Below are 26,306 nucleotides of genomic sequence, written 5' to 3' on the forward strand. Positions count from 1 at the left end.
ACCAGAGCAAAGAGCTAACAATGCTCTAATCAATGGGCTAGAAAAGTCCTCCAAGAAACTACCACCCACGAGCAAACAAACAGTAACTTTCCACTACCAGCCAAAAAATCAAGGAAAAGTACAAGAAGTCAACCTTGCTGAGGATAGTAGCGATAGTGATGAATCTTACGACATCCCCTATCATCAACTCAGGCCATTACTATCACCAACCCCTTCAGCAACAACCATGACAAGTCAAAAGAACAGGACAACAAGTCAAAGCCAAAAAGCTCGACAAATCTGGACACCAAAAATCCAGATCGGCCAAAAACAGATATGGATCAAGAAGACAAAGATCTCTAATGACAAATCACAAGATCCAACACCAAAACAAAAACAAGGAAAGCGTGCACGAACGGGTAAGAATATCACAAAGTCGCAAGCTTTCACAACTCAAGTTTGGGCTCCAAAGAAGTTGATTCAAGCACAAAAAAATCAGGAATTCATTTGGATTCCAAAACAACCACAGTATCAACTTTCAAAGCCTGAATCCCGTCACCAACCAAGGGCTAAAGCAAAGACCACTGTCGACTCACACAACAAAAAGGTAGATCCCAAAGAAGTCTCTTCAAACACAAACGAAGCATGGGCAAGTATGGGTTCCCAAACGAGCATCAGCAACAAAACAGTCAATAATTGCAAAGAAATGGGTTCCAAAGAAGAACAACAAAACTGCTGTCAGTGCATCGCCGCTTGAATTCTTACAATTCTTCCTACGATTACAATACAGTTAGAAGAGAGCAAGTCGCTTCAATCAAGCAACGATACAGGAGCTTCAAAGACCATTACATTGCTTAGAATAGGAAGCCTCGCCAACAAATGCCAATAAGCAAATTGCTTATACCCACATCTTGCACGACATAAATCTTTTCCATGCATTGACTTTGTATGCATAATAGGGCTACATTACAAGGCCTGCATAGGCACAACTTTTAATTGCCCAATCACAACACATACCCTTTGCGATACCCTGTCGTAAAGGATGACTCCAAATAGGAAGGGGGGAGGCATTCTGAATGCGGACCTAACATTATGACTATTAGAGGGCAATGTTTTGTGAGATGCATTGAATTTTTGCGTTTTATTGTGATAATTTTTTGACGAAATTTAGAGTATATGCCCTCATAGTAGTGTTACAGAGGAGTATGGGGACAAAATCCATATATGAGCCCCTAGGGACATGTGTAAAGTGTACATAGCATTTAGATTTCTATTTGAATGATTTTTCTTTTGTTGAGTTTTTTTTAAAGATTTTCTTTGTTTATTATTAAGAAAAAAAATTTAAAAAATCCATAATCATCATGAAGAAAAGACACAAGGCAATACCACCATCACACTGCTTAAACTGTATGCCCAAGTAATGATGCAACAGCCCCAAATCTTTCATCTTGAAAGTAGCATTCAAATCAGCCTTAAATTCAACAATATGTGTCTCATTGGGACCGGTGATCAACAAATCATCCACATAAAGAACAACAATCAGAAGTACATCGCCCTCACGCTTGACAAACAATGTGCTTTCTGCTCGACTGTTACGAAAGCCTCGTTTGACCAAATGAGTGTCAGCTTTCTCATACCAAGCACGAGGAGATTGCTTCAACCCATACAAAGCCTTCCTACATCTGCACACTTTGTCCTCTTGTCCTTTCTTGACAAAACCGCGAGGCTGCGCTACATAGACTTCCTCAAAAATGTCACCATTCAAGAAAGCAGTAACAATATCGGATTGATGTACATCCCAACCAAAATGAGTTGCCAATGCACATAGAAAACGAGCAATAGTCATACGACAAGTGGAAGCAAAAGTTTCTTCATAATCTATGCCTTTCTGTTGCGCATAGCCTTTTGCAACAAGTTGAACCTTATGGCGATCAACCTCACCATCCGGCTTGCGTTTCAACTTGTAAACCCACTTTGTACCAATGGACTTTTGCCCAAGAGGCAAATCACATGAAGTCCATGTGTCATTTTCTATAAGTGTATCACATTCTAATTGCATGGCAGCCATCCAATTTTCTGAATTCTGTGCTTCATTAAAAGATAGAGGTTCCTCTATATCACATAAGCTAGACACAACCAAAGCATAACAATCTGATGAATAAGAGGCATGGCGAGAACCTGAACGAGTACGGCTAGACAAAGGTGCATCCAATTTACTGTCACGCAAAGTGTACACCAGCCATTTTGGCATACCTCTAGCCTGCTCATTTTCAGCCCTTTCCTCATCAAGTACATCATGTACATCTACATCAGTAATAGCCGATCTGTAACATTTTCAGAAACCCCCATAGGCTGTACATTTGCCTCATATTCGAAATTCCACCATTGAAAAGAGGCAATAAACTGTCATAAATGTCCCGTGAGCTTACATCACTATCTCTAGTATATGACAGTAAAGGTTGAACAGAATCTTCCACAAACACATCATCATCATCACGTGAGATCAAAATACGCTTTGTTTGCGGATGGTACAACTTGTAATGTCACAAATGGGTGACGTGGCATGACATGGCCTTGGACACAATTGCATTAGGGCAACAGTACACACACACCCTAGCAGTCCCGAGAGTAAAGCACACTAAAATGCTGACGTGAAATCTGCTGACGTGGTATGCTGTACCGAATTCCACGTTTTACGTTGGGGAAAAGTAGCAAGAAAAGCTTACGCAATTTTTGAGGAGCTTTTGGGGGAAAACTTGCTTTATTTTTAAGCCTAGTTTAAGAGGCATTGCTTTATGAATGCTTTTGATTTTGAAGCTTTTGGGGCTTTGCTTTTAGCAACCCTTGTAACCTTTATTAAGAACCCAAGGGGGCTCCCTCTGCAGAGCATCTGGACGCAGAGTCTAAGAGAGAGAGCGCCCGCGGGAGTTGTACTTTTCTCGAAGATTAATATAAGAAGAAATACCGAAAGGGGCGCCAGTCTTTGGGGCCAATACCTCTTGGCACGGAACTCCACCGGGGGCCGGTGTCGAATCTAATTGTGAACTGTTTTGAAGTGAATTCCTGTCGTGTTGCGGAAGATTCTTAGAGTGTCCAAGTTTGTTACAATGGTATCAGAGCGAATTTTGAGAAGACACGTCTAAGAAAGAAAAAAGGAAAAGGAGCAGCTTTCTCGAAAGCTTAGCATGAGATACTATGGACCTTTCCAGATTTTTGAAAAGATAAATGATGTCTCCTTTAGATTGAAGCTACCTGGCACTTGGAGACTTCACAATGTTTTCATCCTAGTCTCTTGAAGCCTTTTAAAAGGTGATGTGCCTGATGATGGCGAGCCAGATGAGCAACGCAAAGTGGAGGAAAACGAGCAGATACTCGTTCCAGAACAGATATTGGCACAAAAAGATAGAAGATAAGCGATAAGATGGTTCTTGGTTGAATTCAAGACCTTCTCCGCATTGGATGCGAAGTGAATGGAGGAGGAGGACCTAGCAGATACTCCTCAGATTGTGAATCTTTACCTTGAAGCATTTAAATTAGCATAGTCTATTCTAAATGGAACCCCGAACTCAGCTTGGGCGAATCTGGTGCAGTGGGTATGCACGAGAGGGGAGTCACTCCGCTCCTTTGTCAACAGATTGCCTCGATTTTTGATACTAAAGTCACTGATGTCTCTTTTGAGTTTCACGGATACTGTGAGCTGAAAGTATTCTGTTGTATGACTTTATGAACTGGAATTCCCGATACTGACTTGTTTTAGTGCAGGAATTGATAGAAGAAATGACTGCAGCATTTCGGTCTAAAAGATCTCGATAGACGTGATTGCAATTAAGGATTAGTCAATTGGGCATCTATGAGGTCCCGAGTGGATCTAGATGCGATTGCTAAATACGTTGCCGATTAATGTCACAAAAATACGGAAGCGTAAACTAACGTTTAATTGCACTTCAAATACTCAAGAGAATTAGAAAGAGAGAGAAAGCTTGATACTTCATTGGGGACCAGAAGATAGGTTGGTCCCCCCCCAATAAAGAGAGTATCTTTATTACTAAGGGAGAATCTTTACAAGCACAGGAACTGGGCGAAAGCCCGTCCTCTATTCTTTCTTGTCCTTTTTCTGCTTCTGACTGAGAGAGTAGAGGAACTGCTCTCTGACTACTGAGAGGATCTATCCTCTTCTGCGAGATTTTGGGAAGCTCTCGTAGGGGAGAGTCTACCTTCCACAAAACTCATCGAAAGCTCTCACAAATGAGGGTCTATCTTCCGCTAACTGTGCCACTTTGGACGTAATCATTCCTGCAATTAACCAACCACAGAAACATGCAAAACACACACACACACACACGCTTGCTGTAATTTTCTGCACATAACCAGAAATTTTTACCTGAGCGTGTTCCAATGCCAAATTGGAGGTCCTTTTCGCGATGGAAATGCTCCAAACTTGGTGTATGTGTAGAGTAGGTAGTGGGGAATGAGATTCTATTAAGACTTTGCTGAAATTCACCCTAATACAAGTGATTAGGGGCTGAAAACAGGGAATTTGCAGCAGCTAGACAAGGGAGAAAGAGAGTTTTCTACTACTTTACGCGATGAAACTTCTCCCAAAGCTGCAAGCAACCATGAGAGGCCTTGTTCTAGGTGATGGGTGCTCAGAGGCTCCACATATACCACAAGGTGCTTCTCTCAAGCTTCAATGGAGAGCTTCACTGCGTAGAGGATGGTCAACTTGAAGGGGGGGGGGGGGGGGGGGGGGAGGTAGTGCACTGCCAACCCTGGCAAGAGGGGAAGGGGCTGCTCTCTTATAGCCTCCCAGAAGAGGGGGCGCTAGCATGAAGAGAGGGAGTGAGAGAGAGAGAGATTGCATGGGAAAGTGTGCCACTTGGCACACTTACTTTAAAATTTAAAAACCATTCAACTTTTGACTTTAAAAATCCTATGCCAGTTAAATAAATGTCCAATTAAGTGCACAACTGCACACATAGATGCAATCAATTAAATTTTTAGTTGCTCCCCAGCGCAATGCCGTACCGACACTGCTCTGGCATTACCTGTTCGCACTTGTCCGGCCATTTGGTCCAGCGTAAATCATTTAAGAATACTTTAACTAACTTATCCTAAGGCCGTAAAATAATCAGGCCGTAGGGTTAATATTCTAAGGACCCCACCTCATTCCTGTGCTTGCACTAGCGCGCGTAATTTTCTGAGCCTGAAATCTGAGGCTACTATCTATCCCTTCATTGAAGACCCGATTTCCCAATCGCTAGGGCTTCAGGGTATTTTCTGCTAGGGTCTCCCTGAGGTGCACTGGCCCAAACTTGGGCGCACCTGAGACCCCAGAACTGCTAAATCTATTCTGATGTGCACACAACTAATTAGATAATTCTTTTCTCGTAAATAAATTAATTATTTACAAAGTCTGACTTAGTTACAATTAATCATGGTATGAGATCCGAATGAATTTTGAATGTGATTTGTCATGTGATATCGTGTGATGTCAAGTGATGTCCTGTGATGTCGTGTGATGCGACTGTCGATTGGTACATGTGCTAGATGTGTGTCCCTAGTGCGTCGGTACTAATAGTCAGTGTCTGCTAAGACAGTTTATGGCCTCTGTCTATTTTGCAGGCATGATCAAGGGCGATTACAATGCTTTCAAGAGAGGGGTATGTCACAAATGGGTGACGTGGCATGGCATGGCCCTGGACACAATTGTATTAGGGCAGCAATACACACACACACTGAAATGCTGACGTGATAGGCTCGCAATTTGCGATGGAAAACACCCAATTTCGCTGACGTGGCATGCTGTATGAAATTCCACGTTTTACGTTGGGGAAAAGCAGTAAGAAAAGCTTATGCAATTTTTGAGGAGCTTTTGGGGGAAAATTTGCTTTATTTTTAAGCCTAGTAAAGAGGCATTGCTTTAGGAAGCTTTTGGGGGTCTGATTTTAGCAACCCTTGTGGTCTGATCTTCGACTTCACGCTGTTTGTTCAGCATCCAATGCTGAGAAGGGGTGTTAGATTTACACCACTCTGCTGCTTCACAGGTCTAGGGCACTTCCTTGTTTGGCTAGTGCCTCCGGGCTGGCCAACCTTTGCATATGCATATAGGCTACATTGTCCGGCCGCCCACCTTGTCCGGGCGCCCTCATATATTTCCATATTTCATTTATTTCTTGTTGGGTCGTGGGGGCTTTTTTCCAGGCTTTGCCTTACCTCCACTTGGGCACCTATTTATGGGGGCAGGGGGGTACCCACTTCCATCATCTAATCATTGTACGAGTCTCATGCTCTAGTAGTCATGGGGGGCTGATCGCCCCCTCTTCCACGCACCAGCGTTTTGTGTCTCTTGTCTCTCTCTCTCTCCCCTCTCTCACGCTTCCGCACACGCATACTCTACACACCTAAATTAAGTTAACAAATTAGGAAGTAGTAGCTTGGGTATATGCTCCTCAAATAGTGAGCTTATGGGCTCTATGGGAAGCTTGCGAGAGGCGCTTCAAAACGATGTGTGCAATGCGTAGTGATAGTGATTCTCGAGAAACCAAATTTGGGTATGTAAATCGAAGAAAATGATGTTATGTGTACTTAAAGCGAGATTTCTAATCTTCCATGATGCAACCATCAATTTGTCATTCCAAGAGATGTGATTGGAATCAATTGAGGTTTGGTTAAAGGGATTAACCAATGGGATTTATTGGCAAATGAAAGGATGGAAAATGCCTACTAACTAGTGTGCTTAAATTCTCCTAATCAAACACTAATCAGCCATGGCGGGTAGTGGCTTGCTTGGGTTTTCCAAGGACATGCCCACAAATGATGAATCAAGTGCTTGGTTAGTGAGAATGATAGCTAATTAGAATGTTACTAGCATAAGAAGTATAACTACTTCTCATGGCTCTCATGCCAATTGTTGAGATTAGGGTGGTTTGATAAATGTAGCATTCATAATGTTAATTAAACAATGATCAATGGCATAACACAAGATGTTAAGTGTTTGATAAGTGTAGCGTTCATAATGTTAATTAAACAATGATCAATGGCATAACACAAGATGTAACAAGTTGAAAATGAACTAAATTATTGACCATAAACTCACACTAGAAGTGTGTACAAAATGGGCAACTTAAGTAGAAGTAACTAGTGTAGTACAATGTAATAGTACCAATGAATCTGGTCCTAGGAGGCACCAAGAGGCACCCCAAATCAGCCCTACAAATACGAGAACAACCCATGAAGCTAGGGAGGTGGTTCGGACTCATGTACAACTCATTTGGATGCTACTACACCTCATACACATCACATGGAAGTCACATGCCACATAGGATAGTGCCTAGAATAGGGAAGGTACACACCATATGTTGGTGCACATGCCAAATCCCATATACCCAACAAATCACAAACCTTTCATATGCACTATAAGGCACGCTTACTCTTTAATTAGCTTCAACTACTCTCAAAAGTAAAGCAAGAGTACCTCCAGCCATGTTAAAAGCTCGGCCCTCTTTTCTTGAAACTGAGTCTCTCCTGCGTTTTCAGGAAAAAAACAATCCATTGCTCTAGCAAACCCCTGCCAATCTTTTTGTTTTCCTCTGACATGCACAATGACTGCCTGATAAAAAAATGGTGCACTTAAAATGAAAGTGAATAAACAATTCATCTTGTCAGTCTTATAATTAACTCACCTCTATTTGAACTCGTAGCAAAAGAGCTCTATAGTCTGAGCTTGTAGGATAACTGGAACTTTGCTGGGACTCCTTCAAAAGAACCCCTACAAGAGGAATAACGTGTGCATCAATTCTGCTCACAGCAATGGCCTCCTCTAAATAGCGCAGGGCAGTCCTTCTGTGTAAGCTGCTGAGGTGCGCTAGATTTGGGATATATGTCATCATTTCTGCTCAGGAACACAGAATAAACCAAATTTAGTACAATTTCTTGTCTTTGAGAAGAAATTTTAGTACAAACTCATCAACTCACAATACATCGAATGGCAGAAGTACCTGTAGAAAAAAAGCTATTTGATTATTGGAAATCTCCAAACCGTTTTAAATATAAATACTACTCCCAAAACCAAAGGAGTGTGCAAGATCTTTAGGTCTAGAATGGTGCAACAATCATTATGGACACAATGAACAATGCAATAGAAAGCTTTCAACTCAAGCATGTAAACCCCCCCGAAAGAAACGCCACATTGATCAGATAGCTTAAAAAGGCTAACGTGGCTGTAGACAGTCAGGAAGCTAACCTGAAATACCAAGGAACACTGCCTTACATGATACAATGATCAAAAGTAATAGTTTCAAGGTGGCTTCAGCCGATTTCACATTTGATCCAAATTTTCACTTTATATAATTTCTTTGCTCGTACTCCACTACATTTCCTTTTGTTACAGGTCCTAAACTAGGAAACAAGTCATTCATCAGTTGAATGTGCTAACAACAAAAATTCTAATAATAATTGTAGTCTATGTTATAGATCACATGTTCCTATTATTGTATGTCTCATAGAGAGAGTGCACAATAACGAACTTCAATATCTAGTCAAAGAAAAAACTCCATACTAGGTGTTAAGAGTCTCATCTCTTGCTCCTCCACGGTTCTTGTCTTTTGCATGGCTAGTGGTCTTCTTGGGCTGGCCACCCACTGCATTGCATGTAGGATGCATGGCCGAACATTTCCAATTTCGTCCGGCCATCTTATGAAATTTTTCGATTTTTACCCAACACCTGTATTTTTGGGTGTTTGCCCTACCCAGTCCTACTTCCCTATACATGGGCCTAAGGTGGGTAATCTTTCACTCATGGTTTTCTCTCTCTCTCTCTCTCTCTCTCTCTCTCTCTCTCTCTCTCTCTCTCTGAATGATCGTGGGTGGTAATGTGCCCAGGTGGACTATCGGATCCCATTGCTAGCACCATTGTTGTGAATGTAGCAGACTTGGACACTCCAAGTCAAGAATCAATCGCGACAGCACCAAATAACCAATTCAAAACAATTCACAGATCACAATAGATTTGCACTGGCCCGGCGGAGTTCCGTGCCTGGAGATATTGGCCCCAAAGACTGGCGCCCCTTTCGGTATTCCTTTATGTATTAAATCAATGTCAAAGTACAAAGTGTGGTTAGGGTTTCACTCTCAGACTCTGCGTCCAGATGCTCTGAGAAGTGAGCCCTAAACCACTAATTTAAAGGTTACAAGGGATGCCTAAAAGCAGAGCCCCAAAAGCTTCAGAACAAAAGCAATCTCTCTCTCTCTCAAGAGAGAGCCAATAAAGCAAATCAACTCTCTCTCTCTCTCCAATTCCTTGCGTAGCAAAAAACAAGCAAAGAATGAGTCGCTAGTTGCTTTTTCTCAGCCTCCGTGATTTCCGGAATCCGTACACTGCTGCCACGTGGCAAAAGCGCCAGCTTTAAAGGTTTCAGCCAGCAGTTAGCGTTAGGGTTTTCAGAAATTAGGGTTTTTGGCAAGAATTAGCGTTTGCAAGATTTTTAGGGTTTCTGCATTCGGTAGCCACGTCATCACTTTGTGACATACCCCCCTCTTGAAAGCATTGTAATATACCGCAATTACGCCTGCAAAACCGACAGAAGCCATAGACCGTCTTAACAGACACTGACTGTTAGCACCTACGTACTAGGAACATACATCTAGCACATGTACCAAATCGACAATCACATCACTCGACATCACAGGACATCACATGACATTCAACATACATTCAGATCTTAGACTATGTATTATCGGCAATGTAGCTAGCAATCACATCTAGGTCCAATCGGGACCTCATCGATGTCCGATTGACTAACCCCTATTGCAACCATGTCTATTCGAGATCAATCGGACCAAAATGCTGCAGTCATTTCGTCTATCAGTTCCTGCACTTAAGAGAAGTCAAGAACAAATCAATATCATAATCAGGATTTCCATTTCATTAAAGTCATAGAGCAGAATACAGTCAGCTTTCAGTATCCCTGAAGCTCAAAGAGACATCAGTGACTCTAGTATCTAAATCAAGGCATATGATGACAAAGGAGTGGAGTGACTCCCCTCTTGTGCATCCCACTGCACCAGATCTTTGGCCAAGATGAATTCTGGGTTCCATTTGGAATAGACTATGCTAAACCAAAAGCATCGAGGTAAAGGTTCACAATCTGAGGAGTATCTGCCAGGTCCTCCTCCTCCATCCACTTCGCATCCAATGCAGGATAGTTCTTGAACTTAACCAAGAACCGTCTTCGGACTTTACCTTTAGTCTTTGTATCCTTATTGTGCCAAAATCTGTTCAGGAACAAGGATCTCCTCGTTTTCTTTCACTTCTGGTTGCTCATCAGGCTCCCCATCATCAGGCACGTCACCCTTAAAAGATTTCAACATACTCACATGGAATGCATTGTGAATCCTCCAAGTATCTGGTAGTTTCAATCGGAAGGAGACATCATTTATCTTTTCAATGATCTCGAAAGGCCCGTAGTATCGCATACTAAGCTTTGGAAAAAGCCTCTCCTTTCCCTTTTTCTTTCTTAAGCGTGCCTTCTCAAAACGTAAGAGCACCCAATCATCCTCCTTCAATTTCATGTCGCGACGATGGCAATCCGCTGCCTTTTTCTGTCGTTCTTGAGACTTCTGCAAAGTCTCGCGAGCCTTGGCAAAAGCGGTATCCAAATCTCGCGTGTATTCATCCGCTTCAAAGATCTTATCTTTCGTGCTTAGGAAGGATGGAACCTTCGCAGCACCTTCAACAATCTCAAATAGCGCCTTTCCCGTCGAAGAGTGTATCGTGTTATTGTAGGCAAATTCCACCAAAGGTAAGTACTTTTCCCATTGAGTCTTCTGATCACAGATATAAGACTTCAATAAATCTAGAACCACTGAATTTGCAATCTCAGATTGCCCATCAGTCTGCGGGTGGAACGATGACGAGAACCGCAACCGCGTGCCAATGTTCTCCCAAATTGCCTTCCAAAACAAATTCATAAATCTAGGGTCTCTGTCAGAGACAATCGTCTCAGGCATGCCATGTAATCTGAAGATCTGGGCCACAAACAGTCTCGCTAAGTGATCCGGCTTGACTGTTTTCTTTACTAGAATGAAATGAGCCTGTTTGCTAAATCTGTCAATAACAGTCCAAATACCATTGTGACCACTCTGTGTTTTCGGGAGATCAAAAATGAAATCCATCGCAATACTTTCCCAGCGACGGGTGGATATGGGTAAAGGCTATAACAATCCCTGTGCCTTATGCCTGTCAAACTTGACTTCCTGGCATACTAAGCAACTACGCACAAACTCTTCCACATCCTTTTTGAGTCTCGGCCAAGAGAAGTATCTCTTTACCCCCTTCATGGTGGTAGCAATGCCACGGTGACCCGTAAAGGTGGACAGTGGCATTCAATCATAACCTTTTCCCTCAACGGCTGTGTAACACACAACATAGTCTTTCTCATCAAGTAGCCTTCCCGAATGGAGTATCCAGCTGATGTCTCCCCATCCCATATCCGTGCGAAAATATCTGCAAAATCTGTATTTGTGGCATACTGATCGACCATATCCTCGAAGCTCCTATGATGTATCGCCGAAATAGCCAGAACCAACGGCTTCCAAGACAAAGCATCTGCCACCACATTCTTTTGTCCCTGCACATGGACAATCTGGAAGTGAAACTGTGACAAGATGTTCGCCCACCGCATCTGCTTTTCCGAAAGCTGCTTCTGTGACAAGAAGTAGCGCAAACTCTTATGGTCTGTAAAGACAGTAAAATCCGCTCCAAGTAGGTAATGCCGCCACTAATTAAGAGAATGGATAACCGCCAAAAGCTCTTTCTCATATATCTGTGCTGTCATCTCCGGCCTAGAGAACAATCGGCTCTCGTAAGCAATGACATGGCCTTCTTGGATCAAGACCGCACCAAGACTACGACCACAAGCATCACAATATACTTCGAATGACTTCTGCAAGTCCGGCAAAGTCAAAATTGGTCCCGTAGTCAATTTCTCTTTGAAAGTCTGAAGGCAGTCACCTCTGTGGATCCCCACAAGAAAGGGACTCCTTTCTGTGTCAAGATATGCAAAGGGGAAGCAACCTCAGCAATCTTTCGTATGAACCGCCTGTAGTACGAACACAGTCCCAAGAAGCTCCCAACTTCATGGACATTCTTCAAGTCAGGCCGATCACGTATAGTTTCTATCTTGGGCGGATCCATTTGCACTCCTATTGTTGAGACAATGTGTCCCATAAAGTGTATCTCTGGTAGGAAAATTTCACTTTTTCTTTGCATTAATCGCTAACTTGTGATCTCGTAATGCCTGAAAGACCTGAAGCAGATGATCTCTATGTTCTGTCTCATTCTTGGAGAAAACAATGATGTCGTCAAAGAAAGTGCCAACAAATATCCTATACTCTCGAAAAATCATGTCCATCATCCGGTAAATGTCGTAGGAGCATTGGTTAAGCCAAAAGGCATCACCAAAAACTCAAGTAGTCCGAAAGGTTGTCTTGTAGACGTCTCCCGGCACAATTCGGATCTGATGATATCCACTCTTTAAGACAATCCTACTAAAGCACGAGGATCCCTGTAACTTGTTGAGTATATCATCGATCCTAGGAATCGGAAATCTCTTCTTGATGGTGATTTTGTTGAGAGCTCTATAATCGATGCACATCCTCCAAGATCCGTCTTTCTTCAAAACCAACAACACTAGAGAGCAATACAGTGAAGTACTAGGCTGGACAAGACCCTTTTCCAAGAGGTCTTTCACTTGGTTCATAATCTCTTCATTCTGTGGTCGGCTCACACGATAAGGTGGCCGGTTCGATGGTGTGCTTCCAGGTATCAGATCAATGGTATGATCTTCAGGACGAGCAGGTGGTAACTCTCATGGTAGGCCTTCTGAGCAGCAATCGGCGTGAGAGTGGAGAAAATCTTGGCGTCCTTTATCAAGTTTAGACATCTTTGTCCTATCCTTATCACTCAATTCTTTCAAAAAGATCGAGTAAACAAACAGACTGGATTTCATTAATTTTTAAGTGGCCGAAGCCGATACAATAGGGACAGACTCGCCCTTCAGTTTAATATCAAGTACAATTGTTCTGCCCTTCCCTGTAGTCATAGTCGCTTTTCTCGCCCAATAATCGACCACGGCGTTGTTCTTGTGGTACCAAGGAATCCCTAAGAGAACATCACAACCCTCCAAAGGCATTATGAAGAAGTCCTCATGCCCCAAATACCACTGACAATGCAACCGAAGTTTGCCAATGACAGGTGTAATGGCTACGTCCCTACCAGGTGCCGCTGCAAGTGGTCCCATCCGATCGGGTGTAATCTCGAGCCATCCGCCAATTCCAATGAAATGAAGTTGGCCTTGGCTCCTCCATCAAAGAAGATTAGGGCCTCTTGATCTTTCACTTTGCCCCAAGCTCGGCAAAGTTCTGTACTCTCGTCGATGGTTTCGGGATCGATACCCACACAATCTAGAACCAATCCTGTTTTCATCTTGCCTTTTCGTCCACGTTCCTCAGCTGCTCTCGAACTCTCACGCCTATCATCATCCTTATCATTTTGTTCTTTCTATGCCTTTTTAGGACACTTCGCGGAGATGTGTCCATGTTCCCCACATCCAAAGCACTTCCCCTCCTTGATGAATCGAGCTCGCTCCTGCGGAGTAAGCTTGGGTCGTGCATCCTGTTTCTCTGGGTTGCTCTTTTTTTTTCTACTTTCATTCCCAGAAGTCTGTTCGGCTCGTTGTGTCATGGCCTCATATGTGAGGTAGGTCAGACTGCCAGAGTGAATGGGAAAGCCCCGCTTCGCATGACTCATCAACTCGGGAATAGAAGCTGACTCCTGCTCCAAGCAGTGATCTCAGATCTCTGTAGGTAGACCCAAGGTGAACCGCTCAATCTGTTCTGTGAACGAGATCTTCTTGAATGAAGAGGCGGGTAGAAAAGAGCTCCAGAATCTTTCACAGTAAGCATTGATTGTATCTTTCTTGGTCATCCGAAGATGGTTCCAAGCAACTCGTATATCTCGTTCATATTCTTGCGTCAACCAAGAAGAAATAAAAAGCTTCTTAAATTTCAGCCATTTAACTGGTGCAGTCTTGTTTAAAAGAAGCGTGGACCACCAAGTACGAGCATTCCCCTTAAAGTAAGAGGCAGCTCTCCTGAATAGCGTCCTCCCGCGAAAGCGATGTCAAACTACTGTATAAAAGACAAAGCCTTCGAAGCATCTGAGTATCCTGAAAAAGTATCAAACTTGATCGAGTGGCCACCTTCCTTAAACTCTCGGACTTTCTTGCTTTTATCTTCGAGAAAGTCATACTGGTTGGCTTTGTAAAAATTCTTCTTGTTCGCATAAAAGTTTCCGTCATCGGAATCTGAGTTGTCTATAGACGAGTCCTTAGTAGAACTGTCAGTCTCTGGGCGAGATTTAGCCTTCTTTGCCTTTTTCTTGCCCTTTCTGAAGCTTTGTTTCTTGCTTCGCTTTTTACCTTTTCTGTCTTCTTCGCTCGAATCTGAAAAGCTAGAAGAACTGTCAGAAGAAGAAGAAGAAGAAGAAGAATTGGGTACTCCTTCAAATCGAACATGCTTCTTCTGTTTCTTTGCCTTGTCAAATGTCGACTGACGACCCAAATATCCCGGGAAGTCACTGCCTTTCTTCTGCTTTTTGCCGTGCTTTTTGGCTTTCAATTGCGCGTCAAAAAGCTGAGCAATTTATGCATCAACCACCTCTTGTAAGTCCTTCTCTGAATACTGTTTTTGATCAAAAGGTTTCTTGAGAGCGGGTTTCACGGGTGGTGTAGTGGTTTTCTGCCACTGCGCATGCACTTCCTAAAAAGAAGTCTCGCTCATATATTTTGCCAATTTCGGATCCTTCGCAAAACTGAGCATCATCTTTGTTACATCGCCAATCAATTGACGACGCTTCATCTCTCTTTGCTCCGCCTGAGTAGGCCGAGGCAGAGTAGGCCGAGGCAGGCCATACTCTCTGCCGGAATCTTCATTGTGATCCCTGCTCGCATCTCCAAATGCAGAGGGAGTCGACTGATCCTTGCGTAAAGCCATAGGTGCCGCGGAAAAAAAAAACTGGGGATCAGATTTCCCGTAGAAGAGAAATCGGCCGTGCTCTGATACCACTGTAACAGACTTGGACACTCCAAGTCAAGAATCAATCGCGACAGCACCAAATAACCACTTCAAAACAATTCACAGATCACAATAGATTTGCACCGTCCCGACGAAGTTCCCTGCCTAGAGATATTGACCCCTAAGACTGGCGCCCCTTTCGGTATTTCTTTATGTATTAAATCAATGTCAAAGTACAAAGAGTGATTAGGGTTTCACTCTTAGACTCTGCGTCCAGATGCTCTGAGAAGTGAGCCCTAAACCACTAATTTAAAGGTTACAAGGGATGCCCAGAAGCAGAGCCCCAAAAGCTTCAGAACAAAAGCAATCTCTCTCTCTCTCTCAAGAGAGAGCCAATAAAGCAATTCAACTCTCTCTCTCTCTCTCTCCAATTCCTTGCGTAGCAAAAAGCAAGCAAAGAATGCGTCGCTAGTTGCTTTTTCTCAGCCTCCGTGATTTCGGAATCAATACACTACTGCCACGTGGCAAAAGCACCAGCTTTTTAGGGTTTTTCAACCACTTAGGGTTTTAGCCAGCAGTTAGGGTTAGGGTTTCTAGAAATTAGGGTTTTTGCAAAACTAGGGTTTCTGCTGTCGGTAGCCACGTCATCACTTTGTGACAGTGAAGCAAGGATGCCCTCTTTCTCCGACTCTATTTGGTCTCTACATCTATGAGATATCATACTATATCCTATAAGCAAGAGGAGCAGGATCAAACTTAGCAGGTATACCAATCCATATTATGCTCTATGCTGATGATATCATTCTAGTTTCAGAGACACGGGAAGGACTACAGAGCCACCTACGAGCCTTGGATGATTTCTGCACACATAGAGGACTCACAATCAACCTTGGCAAGACCAAGGTCATGATTTTCCATACCTCCAAGACAGTTTGGAGTAGAGCAATGCTCACCGTAGCATGGGGACAGGTCGAGGTGGTTGATTCATATGCATACTTGGGGGTGACTTTTACTGGTTGCCACTGTCAGATTTTCCATGGCCCAGGCAGCCAGAGACCGGCTTACACGAGGATAAGTAGCGCTAGCCACCTAAGAGCGTAGATGCCATCAGGCCTACTTCCAAGAGCCCCGCACCGAGGGGTGGCTTTTTGACACTCTAGCCACCTTAGAGCGCAGATGCCATCAGGCCCACTTCCAAAAGCCACGAACCAAGGGGTGGCTTTTTGACACTCTAGTCACACCTGCCATGATGCATGCTGCCACAATATGGGCACCAGGGCTATCAGCATCATTATGGACACAGATAGAGCGCCCACAGATCATCATGATCTCTCGTTTGCTCCACAACAAACCCTCAGTACCACATGACATTATCAGAGCAGAGCTAGCTGCACCACCGATGCTAAGTAGAGGCCCTCTTTCAGACAGTTTGCTTCATCCTGCGTATGCGAGAGCTCCCACCAGACAGACTCACCCGCAGAGCTTTCGAGGCACCGATACAGCTGCATCAGGAGGGAGACACAACAGCATGGTACTCATAGGTCGTAGAGTGGTACATCCCATGGCTTGGAAATCAGGGGCTTGCCTCCTTTCCAATATGATCACGATTCTCCCCACACACGCCTCTCACACCAAGAGAGGAATAGAGTTCTCAGACAGGATCTCTGGCAGCTATACATTAGGGAGACATGGATCACACCTTGAGAGCCTCTTCCCACGAAGAGGCAAAACTATAGAGACCAATTCCTGACCATTCTAGCAGATGGTTTCACCTAGAGACCGAGATACATGGATGTCTACATGCCACATAGAGCACAGGTCGCCATTGGACAACCCAGAGTATCATCACACTAGCTAGAGACTGAGACAGGGAGAGCTACACATGTCCCTAGAGCAGAGAGGATATGCAGACTTTGCACGAAGAGACAAAACTATAGACACCACTTCCTAACCATTCTAGCAGATGGTTTAATCTAGAGACGGAGATACATGGATGTCTACATGCCACATAGAGCACAGGTCGCCATTGGACAGCTCAAAGTATCATCGCACCAGCTAGAGACTGAGACAGGGAGAGCTACACATGTCCATAGAGCAGAGAGGATATGCAAACTTTGCATGATAGAGATTGAGAGTGAGGAGTATTATGTATGCAGATGTAGAGCATATGAGGAGATCAAAGGCAAATACCCAACCTTGTTCGCAGCTCAACCGACTCTACATCAAAGTTTTGAGTCCACAGACCAACGACAGTTCAAACGCTTCCTCCTGGAGGCACAGCAACACCGAGACTCCCTCCTCCAGGCATCATCGGTTGTGACAGACGAGTGCCAAACACAGCTTACAGACTTCTTCCAAAGGGCCACAGTACCACCCACCATCATTCAGCGAGGAGTGACTCTGCAATTGGCCGAGCTCGCAGACGCCCACAAACCCATGGACGTAGGGCACCTCGACTACACCAGAGAGAGATTTAGGAGATCCAGGAGCACTACTATAGATCTCTAGAGCAGAGATGCATCCAAGCTTTCGCAGACCCAACTGCCATCTTACACGGATTGTTCACACCCTACCCACCCATGCATTATCTCTTACACCTTGATTATGGGACTAGATGGAGCTAGAGATATGATAGCATTTTTTCTCACAATTGTGCTTACCCTAGCATATAGGATTGCATCTTTTCCCCAATTTTGGACCTCCACTGTCACCAGCGTGTGACTACTATCTATCCTTTCTGTTGATTTCTTTCTTATTATTTATTTACTTTCACTTTTTGGAAACACCCCTCGGCAAATCTAACTGCCCTGCATTGCATAGCTAGTGTGGAACTGTTCAGAGGGAGTCCAGGCCTGAGCGCAAAAGTGCACTAAGGTTGGACAAGGACTATGGTTAGACAAAGTGGAGTCATTGACTAGCCAAAGTGGAATCCTTTGCTACAGAGGCTACACTTCAGTTTTGGGTGTGCCTGCAGTGTACATAGGGGGTCGGATGACCTAGATAGATACAATGGCAGCATCTCCTAAAATTTAGGGAACTGCTATTTTGGGACCTGAAAATGTGTTTGCGTCATTACCTTCGGAATGACAAGGGGCAACCCCGAAACGGGAAAACGCTTGTAAATGTGCCAAGTGGCACCTTCCGGAGCACTTTCCTCATGCAACAAGAAGTGGCGCTGAATTTTAAGCTAGGAAAGGCTCATTTTCAGTTTTTGTCACAGGCTAAGAGCTATGGAGTGCTTGCTTTCCCTCTTATGCACAGTGCGGTGCCAGGAGTGATGCCCTGCACGCTACGCACTGCCCTCTCTCTCCCCTATGGCAATATGTTATGCCCCACTAGTGGGCTCTTCATTTGACCAATGTATAGTTCTGTGGGTTCATGCGTGATTGCTGAGGCAAGAGCCTCTTGCACAGGTACTCGATTAGCTAGCGGCTAATCCCCCGCAGGTACAGGTGATTCGGAGAGGTTTCACGCGCGAAATCTCGTCCGATTCGAAGGGCAAGTAGCCCTACAGGTGCGGGAGCTCGAGGACTTGCTACGGATGCAACCGGCACGCGAAACGGAGCCCGAAACAGTAAATTACAGCCTGCTGTGTATTTTTGCAGGTTTAGGGTTTTGGCCCTAAACGGACCCTAATACCCCCAAGAGGTTCGGGGACGCAAGGGGACCGCTGTACAAGCGATCTGGTGCATTTTCAGGGCTGAAAACAGAGAATTCAGCGTGCTACAGATTCTCGCCAGGTTTTGCAAAGTGCTCGTATGCGTCGGGAAAGTCAGTCAATGCGTGGGAATACTGACTGTGAAGGGTTCTAGTACAGTTATGCTGCCGAAATCAGGCCAGAACAGTCAAAATTCAGCCAAGGTTGTGCGGGGCAGCTTGGAAAGAACCACAGCGTTTATTCCCTCTTTTAAACAATAAAGAAATACCGAAAGGGGCGCCTAAGTTAGGGGCCAATCTGGTGTCGGTCTTCTCATACAGGTGCATTCTAGCATCTGTATCCCATTCCCCTCTCTTGTGTCATTACAGCACAGGTAGAATAGACGACTAATAATGGGTGAAAGCTAAATCAAGGTTTGAAGTAAAATCTACCGCCCTTTTTGGATTGAAGCGGCCGGTTTCATGGTTCCATCGACGGGATTAAATCACTTTTTCCCATAGAAGTGAGCCTTGGTCAGGTTGGGCTTGAAGACACACGGGATCATAGACCAGACACAGGGAATTGCAATTATGGCTGACAGACTAGATGATGTGACTGAAGAGGTTTCCTCTTCACAGGGTCAACAGACACATAAAGTGGGTGAGTCCTCAAGACCACCACAGGCGGATGATGATATATTCAGGACCCAGTTGGCTACTCTTGTGGCTCTCTTCACACAAGTAATGCAAAACCCGAGGTTTTTAGCCTTTCTGCGACCTCCTCTTCCGTCTAAGCAAGTTGGGTCACTAGATCATATTCAAAAGCCTGTTAAGGCTCAAGCACAGGTGATTCATACTGCACAGTCAATGGAAACACCTGTACACTTGACGGAGAACATGCAGTCTCCACAACCTGTGCCTAAGGTGCAAGAACAGGTGGCTGAGATGCCAGTCTTTCAAGCTGTACCAGTTCAACCAGCCACTTTTCAGCAACCTATAGCTGGTTCTAATGGGCAGGGAAGCAACCTACAAGCTGTGCAACAGGGCTTCCCACCACCTTCAGTACATCCTGGCTATTTTGGAGGTGGATTGGTATTCCAGAGCATGGCTAGTCATGCACCCGGAAATCAGTTTTACACGCCAGGAACAGTGTTCGGGGGTGCTCAAACGATGATGCCTAACCCCATGTACAGTGTCATGGGTATGTAACCAAGGTTTCAAAGCACTCCGGGCCAATTTGGGATGCCACAAGCCAATTTTGGTATGGCTGGAATTACAAATCAATAGCCAAATATGGCATTTCCACGTCAACTTAATTGCGGTCAGGGAACACAAATGATCCCTAATAATGTTCCCATGTTTTAGTCACTTCCATATGACAATTTCACGCCGCTGGAGAAGCCAACTCCGTACAAAGAAGGTGGAAAAGGTGTGACATTCACGACCTTTACAGGGCTTCATGACAGGAAGAAGGCTCTCTCATTCCACCAGCAGTTTGACAAGGCCTATGCAGCGGGAAACTTTACAGAGGCTTCAAAGGTCCGCAAGGCAGCCACTTTCTTGACAGGGAATGCCGGACAATGGTGGACAACTTTATTGCTTCAAGGGCAATATCCGTCCACATGGATTTACTTCAAGCAGATTTTTGCAGTAGCATGGTTATCTGATGACTTTGAAGCAGATGTCATGATAGAATGGCACCAGCTTAATGCTGCCACTTGAGAAATCTGGATGATTACAATCGGAAGTTTTGGAAAGCTCTACTTCCAGTAACTTCCTATAGGTTTGTGCCATTGACAGAACAGATTGAAAAATACTGTTGTGGCCTACCTAAACGATTGAGAAAGTACTCTACGAAGACAAAAGTCACTACTTTGACGCAGCTCATCGAGGTAGTAAACACTGGCAATGGTTTGCTCAAGGGAGAAGATTGTGAATTTAACACTGGCATCAAGGCAATATCAGGCAAGAAAAATTCAGCCAAGAAGCACGTTCCCAATGAGGCTCCTAGAGGGACTCAGGAGTCAACCAACGCAGGGAAAGATAAAGCTACGGCTGAATCAGAAAAGGGACCAGCAAAGAAATGGAAAAGACGTTTTCCTCGCAAGTCAGAAGAGCAAAAGAAGCTCTTGAGGACAGAGAACAAATGCTTTATATGTGAGCAGCCTGGCCACATTGCTTACAATTGTCCTACAAAGAAAAGGCGAGCTGATTCTCATGACAAGGAAGACAAGAAAGGAAAGAAGCCCATGGCTGGTCTAGTGCCAGATATGGTGGGCGATAAGCCAAATTCATATACAAGTGAGCTTTGCAGAGCATGGGGAAAGGTCAAGGATCAAACAGTGCTCATCTTCTTTGACCCAGGGGCCAAAGCCAACTTTATTTCCCCAGAATTGGCTTCAAAGTTGGGAATCAGACCTGAAGAGATGGGGTATATAGCAGAGGCAGGTTTGGCATGTCCTAGCCATACAGAGGCCGTGACACCCATCATTGGAAAGTTGCGCCTACATATCCAGTCCTATGTAGATGCTGAAGAATTTTACATCATGCCACTGGATGGATGTGATGTGTTGCTCGGTATTCCTTGGTTGTTTCGTGTACAGGGAATCATGGATGCCTACAACAAAAAGATCACTGTATAGAGCAGGGGAAAGACTCACATTCTGGATGTAAAGCTTAAAGGGGAGTCTATTCCCACTGTATCAGCTTTTGCTATTACTTCTGTAATGAAAAAGCATCTTTCTGCGTACTTGGTTTTTGTACGTGAAATGTCAGATGGTGATGAATCAAATTTATCTGTGCTAGATAAAGAAAGGTCAATGTTTTTACAACAGTATAGTGACTGTTTTTCCGATTCATTACCGTCTCAATTACCGCCAGAGAGACCTGAGGACCATGCGATAGATTTGGTGCCAGGCAGTAGCCCACCAAATAAGCCTCCGTACAGGGTTAGTGCGGATCAGCAGAAGGAGATAATAGGCCAAGTACAGGAGCTGTTAGAAAAGCGGCTGATTCAGCCCAGTTCATCTCCATTCTGTTCTCCAGTGTTGTTGGTGCACAAAAAGGATGGCTCATGGCGTATGTACATCGACTACCGTACACTGAACAAGAATACCATCAAGAATAGGTTCCCTATACCTAGAATTGATGATATTCTGGACAAATTAGAAGGAGCACCTATGTTTAGCAGGATAGATCTAAAGAGTGGGCGGCAACCCCAAAATGGGAAAATGCTTGTAAATGTGCCAAGTGGCACCTTCTGGTGCACTTTCCTCATGCAACAAGAAGTGGCGCTGAATTTTAAGTTGGGAGAGGCTCATTTTCAGTTTTTGTTACAGGTTAAGAGCTATGGAGTGCTTGCTTTCCCTCTTATGCACAGTGCGGTGCCAGGAGTGATGCCCTGCACGCTACGCACTGCCCTCTCTCTCCCCTATGGCAGTATGTTATGCCCCACTAGTGGGCTCTTCATTTGACCAATGTACAGTTGTGTGGGTTCATGCGCGATTGCCGAGGCAAGAGCCTCTTGCACAGGTACTCGATTAGCTAGCGGCTAATCCCCCGCAGGTACAGGTGATTCGGAGAGGTTTCACGCGCGAAATCTCGTCCGATTCGAAGGGCAAGTAGCCCTACAGGTGCGGGAGCTCGAGGACTTGCTACGGATGCAACCGGCACGCGAAACGGAGCCCGAAACAGTAAATTACAGCCTGCTGTGTATTTTTGCAGGTTTAGGGTTTTGGCCCTAAACGGACCCTAATACCCCCAAGAGGTTCGGGGACGCAAGGGGACCGCTGTACAAGCGATCTGGTGCATTTTCAGGGCTGAAAACAGAGAATTCAGCGTGCTACAGATTCTCGCCAGGTTTTGCAAAGTGCTCGTATGCGTCGGGAAAGTCAGTCAATGCGTGGGAATACTGACCGTGAAGGGTTCTAGTACAGTTATGCTGCCGAAATCAGGCCAGAACAGTCAAAATTCAGCCAAGGTTGTGCGGGGCAGCTTGGAAAGAACCACAGCGTTTATTCCCTCTTTTAAACAATAAAGAAATACCGAAAGGGGCGCCTAAGTTAGGGGCCAATCTGGTGTCGGTCTTCTCATACAGGTGCATTCTAGCATCTGTATCCCATTCCCCTCTCTTGTGTCATTACAGCACAGGTAGAATAGACGACTAATAATGGGTGAAAGCTAAATCAAGGTTTGAAGTAAAATCTACCGCCCTTTTTGGATTGAAGCGGCCGGTTTCATGGTTCCATCGACGGGATTAAATCACTTTTTCCCATAGAAGTGAGCCTTGGTCAGGTTGGGCTTGAAGACACACGGGATCATAGACCAAACACAGGGAATTGCAATTATGGCTGACAGACTAGATGATGTGACTGAAGAGGTTTCCTCTTCACAGGGTCAACAGACACATAAAGTGGGTGAGTCCTCAAGACCACCACAGGCGGATGATGATATATTCAGGACCCAGTTGGCTACTCTTGTGGCTCTCTTCACACAAGTAATGCAAAACCCGAGGTTTTTAGCCTTTCTGCGACCTCCTCTTCCGTCTAAGCAAGTTGGGTCACTAGATCATATTCAAAAGCCTGTTAAGGCTCGAGCACAGGTGATTCATACTGCACAGTCAATGGAAACACCTGTACACTTGACGGAGAACATGCAGTCTCCACAACCTGTGCCTAAGGTGCAAGAACAGGTGGCTGAGATGCCAGTCTTTCAAGCTGTACCAGTTCAGCCAGCCACTTTTCAGCAACCTATAGCTGGTTCTAATGGGCAGGGAAGCAACCTACAAGCTGTGCAACAGGGCTTCCCACCACCTTCAGTACATCCTGGCTATTTTGGAGGTGGATTGGTATTCCAGAGCATGGCTAGTCATGCACCCGGAAATCAGTTTTACACGCCAGGAACAGTGTTCGGGGGTGCTCAAACGATGATGCCTAACCCCATGTACAGTGTCATGGGTATGTAACCAAGGTTTCAGAGCACTCCGGGCCAATTTGGGATGCCACAAGCCAATTTTGGTATGGCTGGAATTACAAATCAATAGCCAAATATGGCATTTCCACGTCAACTTAATTGCGGTCAGGGAACACAAATGATCCCTAATAATGTTCCCATGTTTTAGTCACTTCCATATGACAATTTCACGCCGCTGGAGAAGCCAACTCCGTACAAAGGTGGAAAAGGTGTGACATTCACGACCTTTACAGGGCTTCATGACAGGAAGAAGGCTCTCTCATTCCACCAGCAGTTTGACAAGGCCTATGCAGCGGGAAACTTTACAGAGGCTTCAAAGGTCCGCAAGGCAGCCACTTTCTTGACAGGGAATGCCGGACAATGGTGGACAACTTTATTGCTTCAAGGGCAATATCCGTCCACATGGATTTACTTCAAGCAGATTTTTGCAGTAGCATGGTTATCTGATGACTTTGAAGCAGATGTCATGATAGAATGGCACCAGCTTAATGCTGCCACTTGAGAAATCTGGATGATTACAATCGGAAGTTTTGGAAAGCTCTACTTCCAGTAACTTCCTATAGGTTTGTGCCATTGACAGAACAGATTGAAAAATACTGTTGTGGCCTACCTAAACGATTGAGAAAGTACTCTACGAAGACAAAAGTCACTACTTTGACGCAGCTCATCGAGGTAGTAAACACTGGCAATGGTTTGCTCAAGGGAGAAGATTGTGAATTTAACACTGGCATCAAGGCAATATCAGGCAAGAAAAATTCAGCCAAGAAGCACGTTCCCAATGAGGCTCCTAGAGGGACTCAGGAGTCAACCAACGCAGGGAAAGATAAAGCTACGGCTGAATCAGAAAAGGGACCAGCAAAGAAATGGAAAAGACGTTTTCCTCGCAAGTCAGAAGAGCAAAAGAAGCTCTTGAGGACAGAGAACAAATGCTTTATATGTGAGCAGCCTGGCCACATTGCTTACAATTGTCCTACAAAGAAAAGGCGAGCTGATTCTCATGACAAGGAAGACAAGAAAGGAAAGAAGCCCATGGCTGGTCTAGTGCCAGATATGGTGGGCGATAAGCCAAATTCATATACAAGTGAGCTTTGCAGAGCATGGGGAAAGGTCAAGGATCAAACAGTGCTCATCTTCTTTGACCCAGGGGCCAAAGCCAACTTTATTTCCCCAGAATTGGCTTCAAAGTTGGGAATCAGACCTGAAGAGATGGGGTATACAGCAGAGGCAGGTTTGGCATGTCCTAGCCATACAGAGGCCGTGACACCCATCATTGGAAAGTTGCGCCTACATATCCAGTCCTATGTAGATGCTGAAGAATTTTACATCATGCCACTGGATGGATGTGATGTGTTGCTAGGTATTCCTTGGTTGTTTCGTGTACAGGGAATCATGGATGCCTACAACAAAAAGATCACTGTATAGAGCAGGGGAAAGACTCACATTCTGGATGTAAAGCTTAAAGGGGAGTCTATTCCCACTGTATCAGCTTTTGCTATTACTTCTGTAATGAAAAAGCATCTTTCTGCGTACTTGGTTTTTGTACGTGAAATGTCAGATGGTGATGAATCAAATTTATCTGTGCTAGATAAAGAAAGGTCAATGTTTTTACAACAGTATAGTGACTGTTTTTCCGATTCATTACCGTCTCAATTACCGCCAGAGAGACCTGAGGACCATGCGATAGATTTGGTGCCAGGCAGTAGCCCACCAAATAAGCCTCCGTACAGGGTTAGTGCGGATCAGCAGAAGGAGATAATAGGCCAAGTACAGGAGCTGTTAGAAAAGCGGCTGATTCAGCCCAGTTCATCTCCATTCTGTTCTCCAGTGTTGTTGGTGCACAAAAAGGATGGCTCATGGCGTATGTACATCGACTACCGTACACTGAACAAGAATACCATCAAGAATAGGTTCCCTATACCTAGAATTGATGATATTCTGGACAAATTAGAAGGAGCACCTATGTTTAGCAGGATAGATCTAAAGAGTGGGCGGCAACCCCAAAATGGGAAAATGCTTGTAAATGTGCCAAGTGGCACCTTCTGGTGCACTTTCCTCATGCAACAAGAAGTGGCGCTGAATTTTAAGTTGGGAGAGGCTCATTTTCAGTTTTTGTTACAGGTTAAGAGCTATGGAGTGCTTGCTTTCCCTCTTATGCACAGTGCGGTGCCAGGAGTGATGCCCTGCACGCTACGCACTGCCCTCTCTCTCCCCTATGGCAGTATGTTATGCCCCACTAGTGGGCTCTTCATTTGACCAATGTACAGTTGTGTGGGTTCATGCGCGATTGCCGAGGCAAGAGCCTCTTGCACAGGTACTCGATTAGCTAGCGGCTAATCCCCCGCAGGTACAGGTGATTCGGAGAGGTTTCACGCGCGAAATCTCGTCCGATTCGAAGGGCAAGTAGCCCTACAGGTGCGGGAGCTCGAGGACTTGCTACGGATGCAACCGGCACGCGAAACGGAGCCCGAAACAGTAAATTACAGCCTGCTGTGTATTTTTGCAGGTTTAGGGTTTTGGCCCTAAACGGACCCTAATACCCCCAAGAGGTTCGGGGATGCAAGGGGACCGCTGTACAAGCGATCTGGTGCATTTTCAGGGCTGAAAACAGAGAATTCAGCGTGCTACAGATTCTCGCCAGGTTTTGCAAA

The 26,306-nt window shown here is 44.8% G+C and overlaps 1 protein-coding gene across 3 annotated transcripts in view; it reads right to left on the bottom strand.

Moving 5' to 3' along the window:
- Nucleotides 1-26,306, bottom strand: part of LOC147418754 (uncharacterized) — a 121,550-nt gene that overhangs the window by 67,236 nt on the left and 28,008 nt on the right. For 2 of the 3 annotated variants that reach the window (XM_086505946.1, XM_086505945.1), the window contains exons 2-3: nt 7,662-7,870; nt 7,454-7,588 (exon numbers count right to left, since the gene is read on the bottom strand). In XM_086505946.1, coding sequence (XP_086362072.1) covers nt 7,454-7,588; nt 7,662-7,870 — 344 coding nt within the window. Of the gene's footprint in view, nt 1-7,453; nt 7,589-7,661; nt 7,871-26,306 lie in introns of those variants that run through there. The other variant, XM_086505947.1, reaches the window with a different exon arrangement.

Source organism: Adiantum capillus-veneris, chromosome 29, assembly GCF_014529385.1.
Source record: "Adiantum capillus-veneris isolate H3 chromosome 29, ASM1452938v2, whole genome shotgun sequence".
Taxonomy (NCBI): Eukaryota; Viridiplantae; Streptophyta; class Polypodiopsida; order Polypodiales; family Pteridaceae; genus Adiantum; species Adiantum capillus-veneris.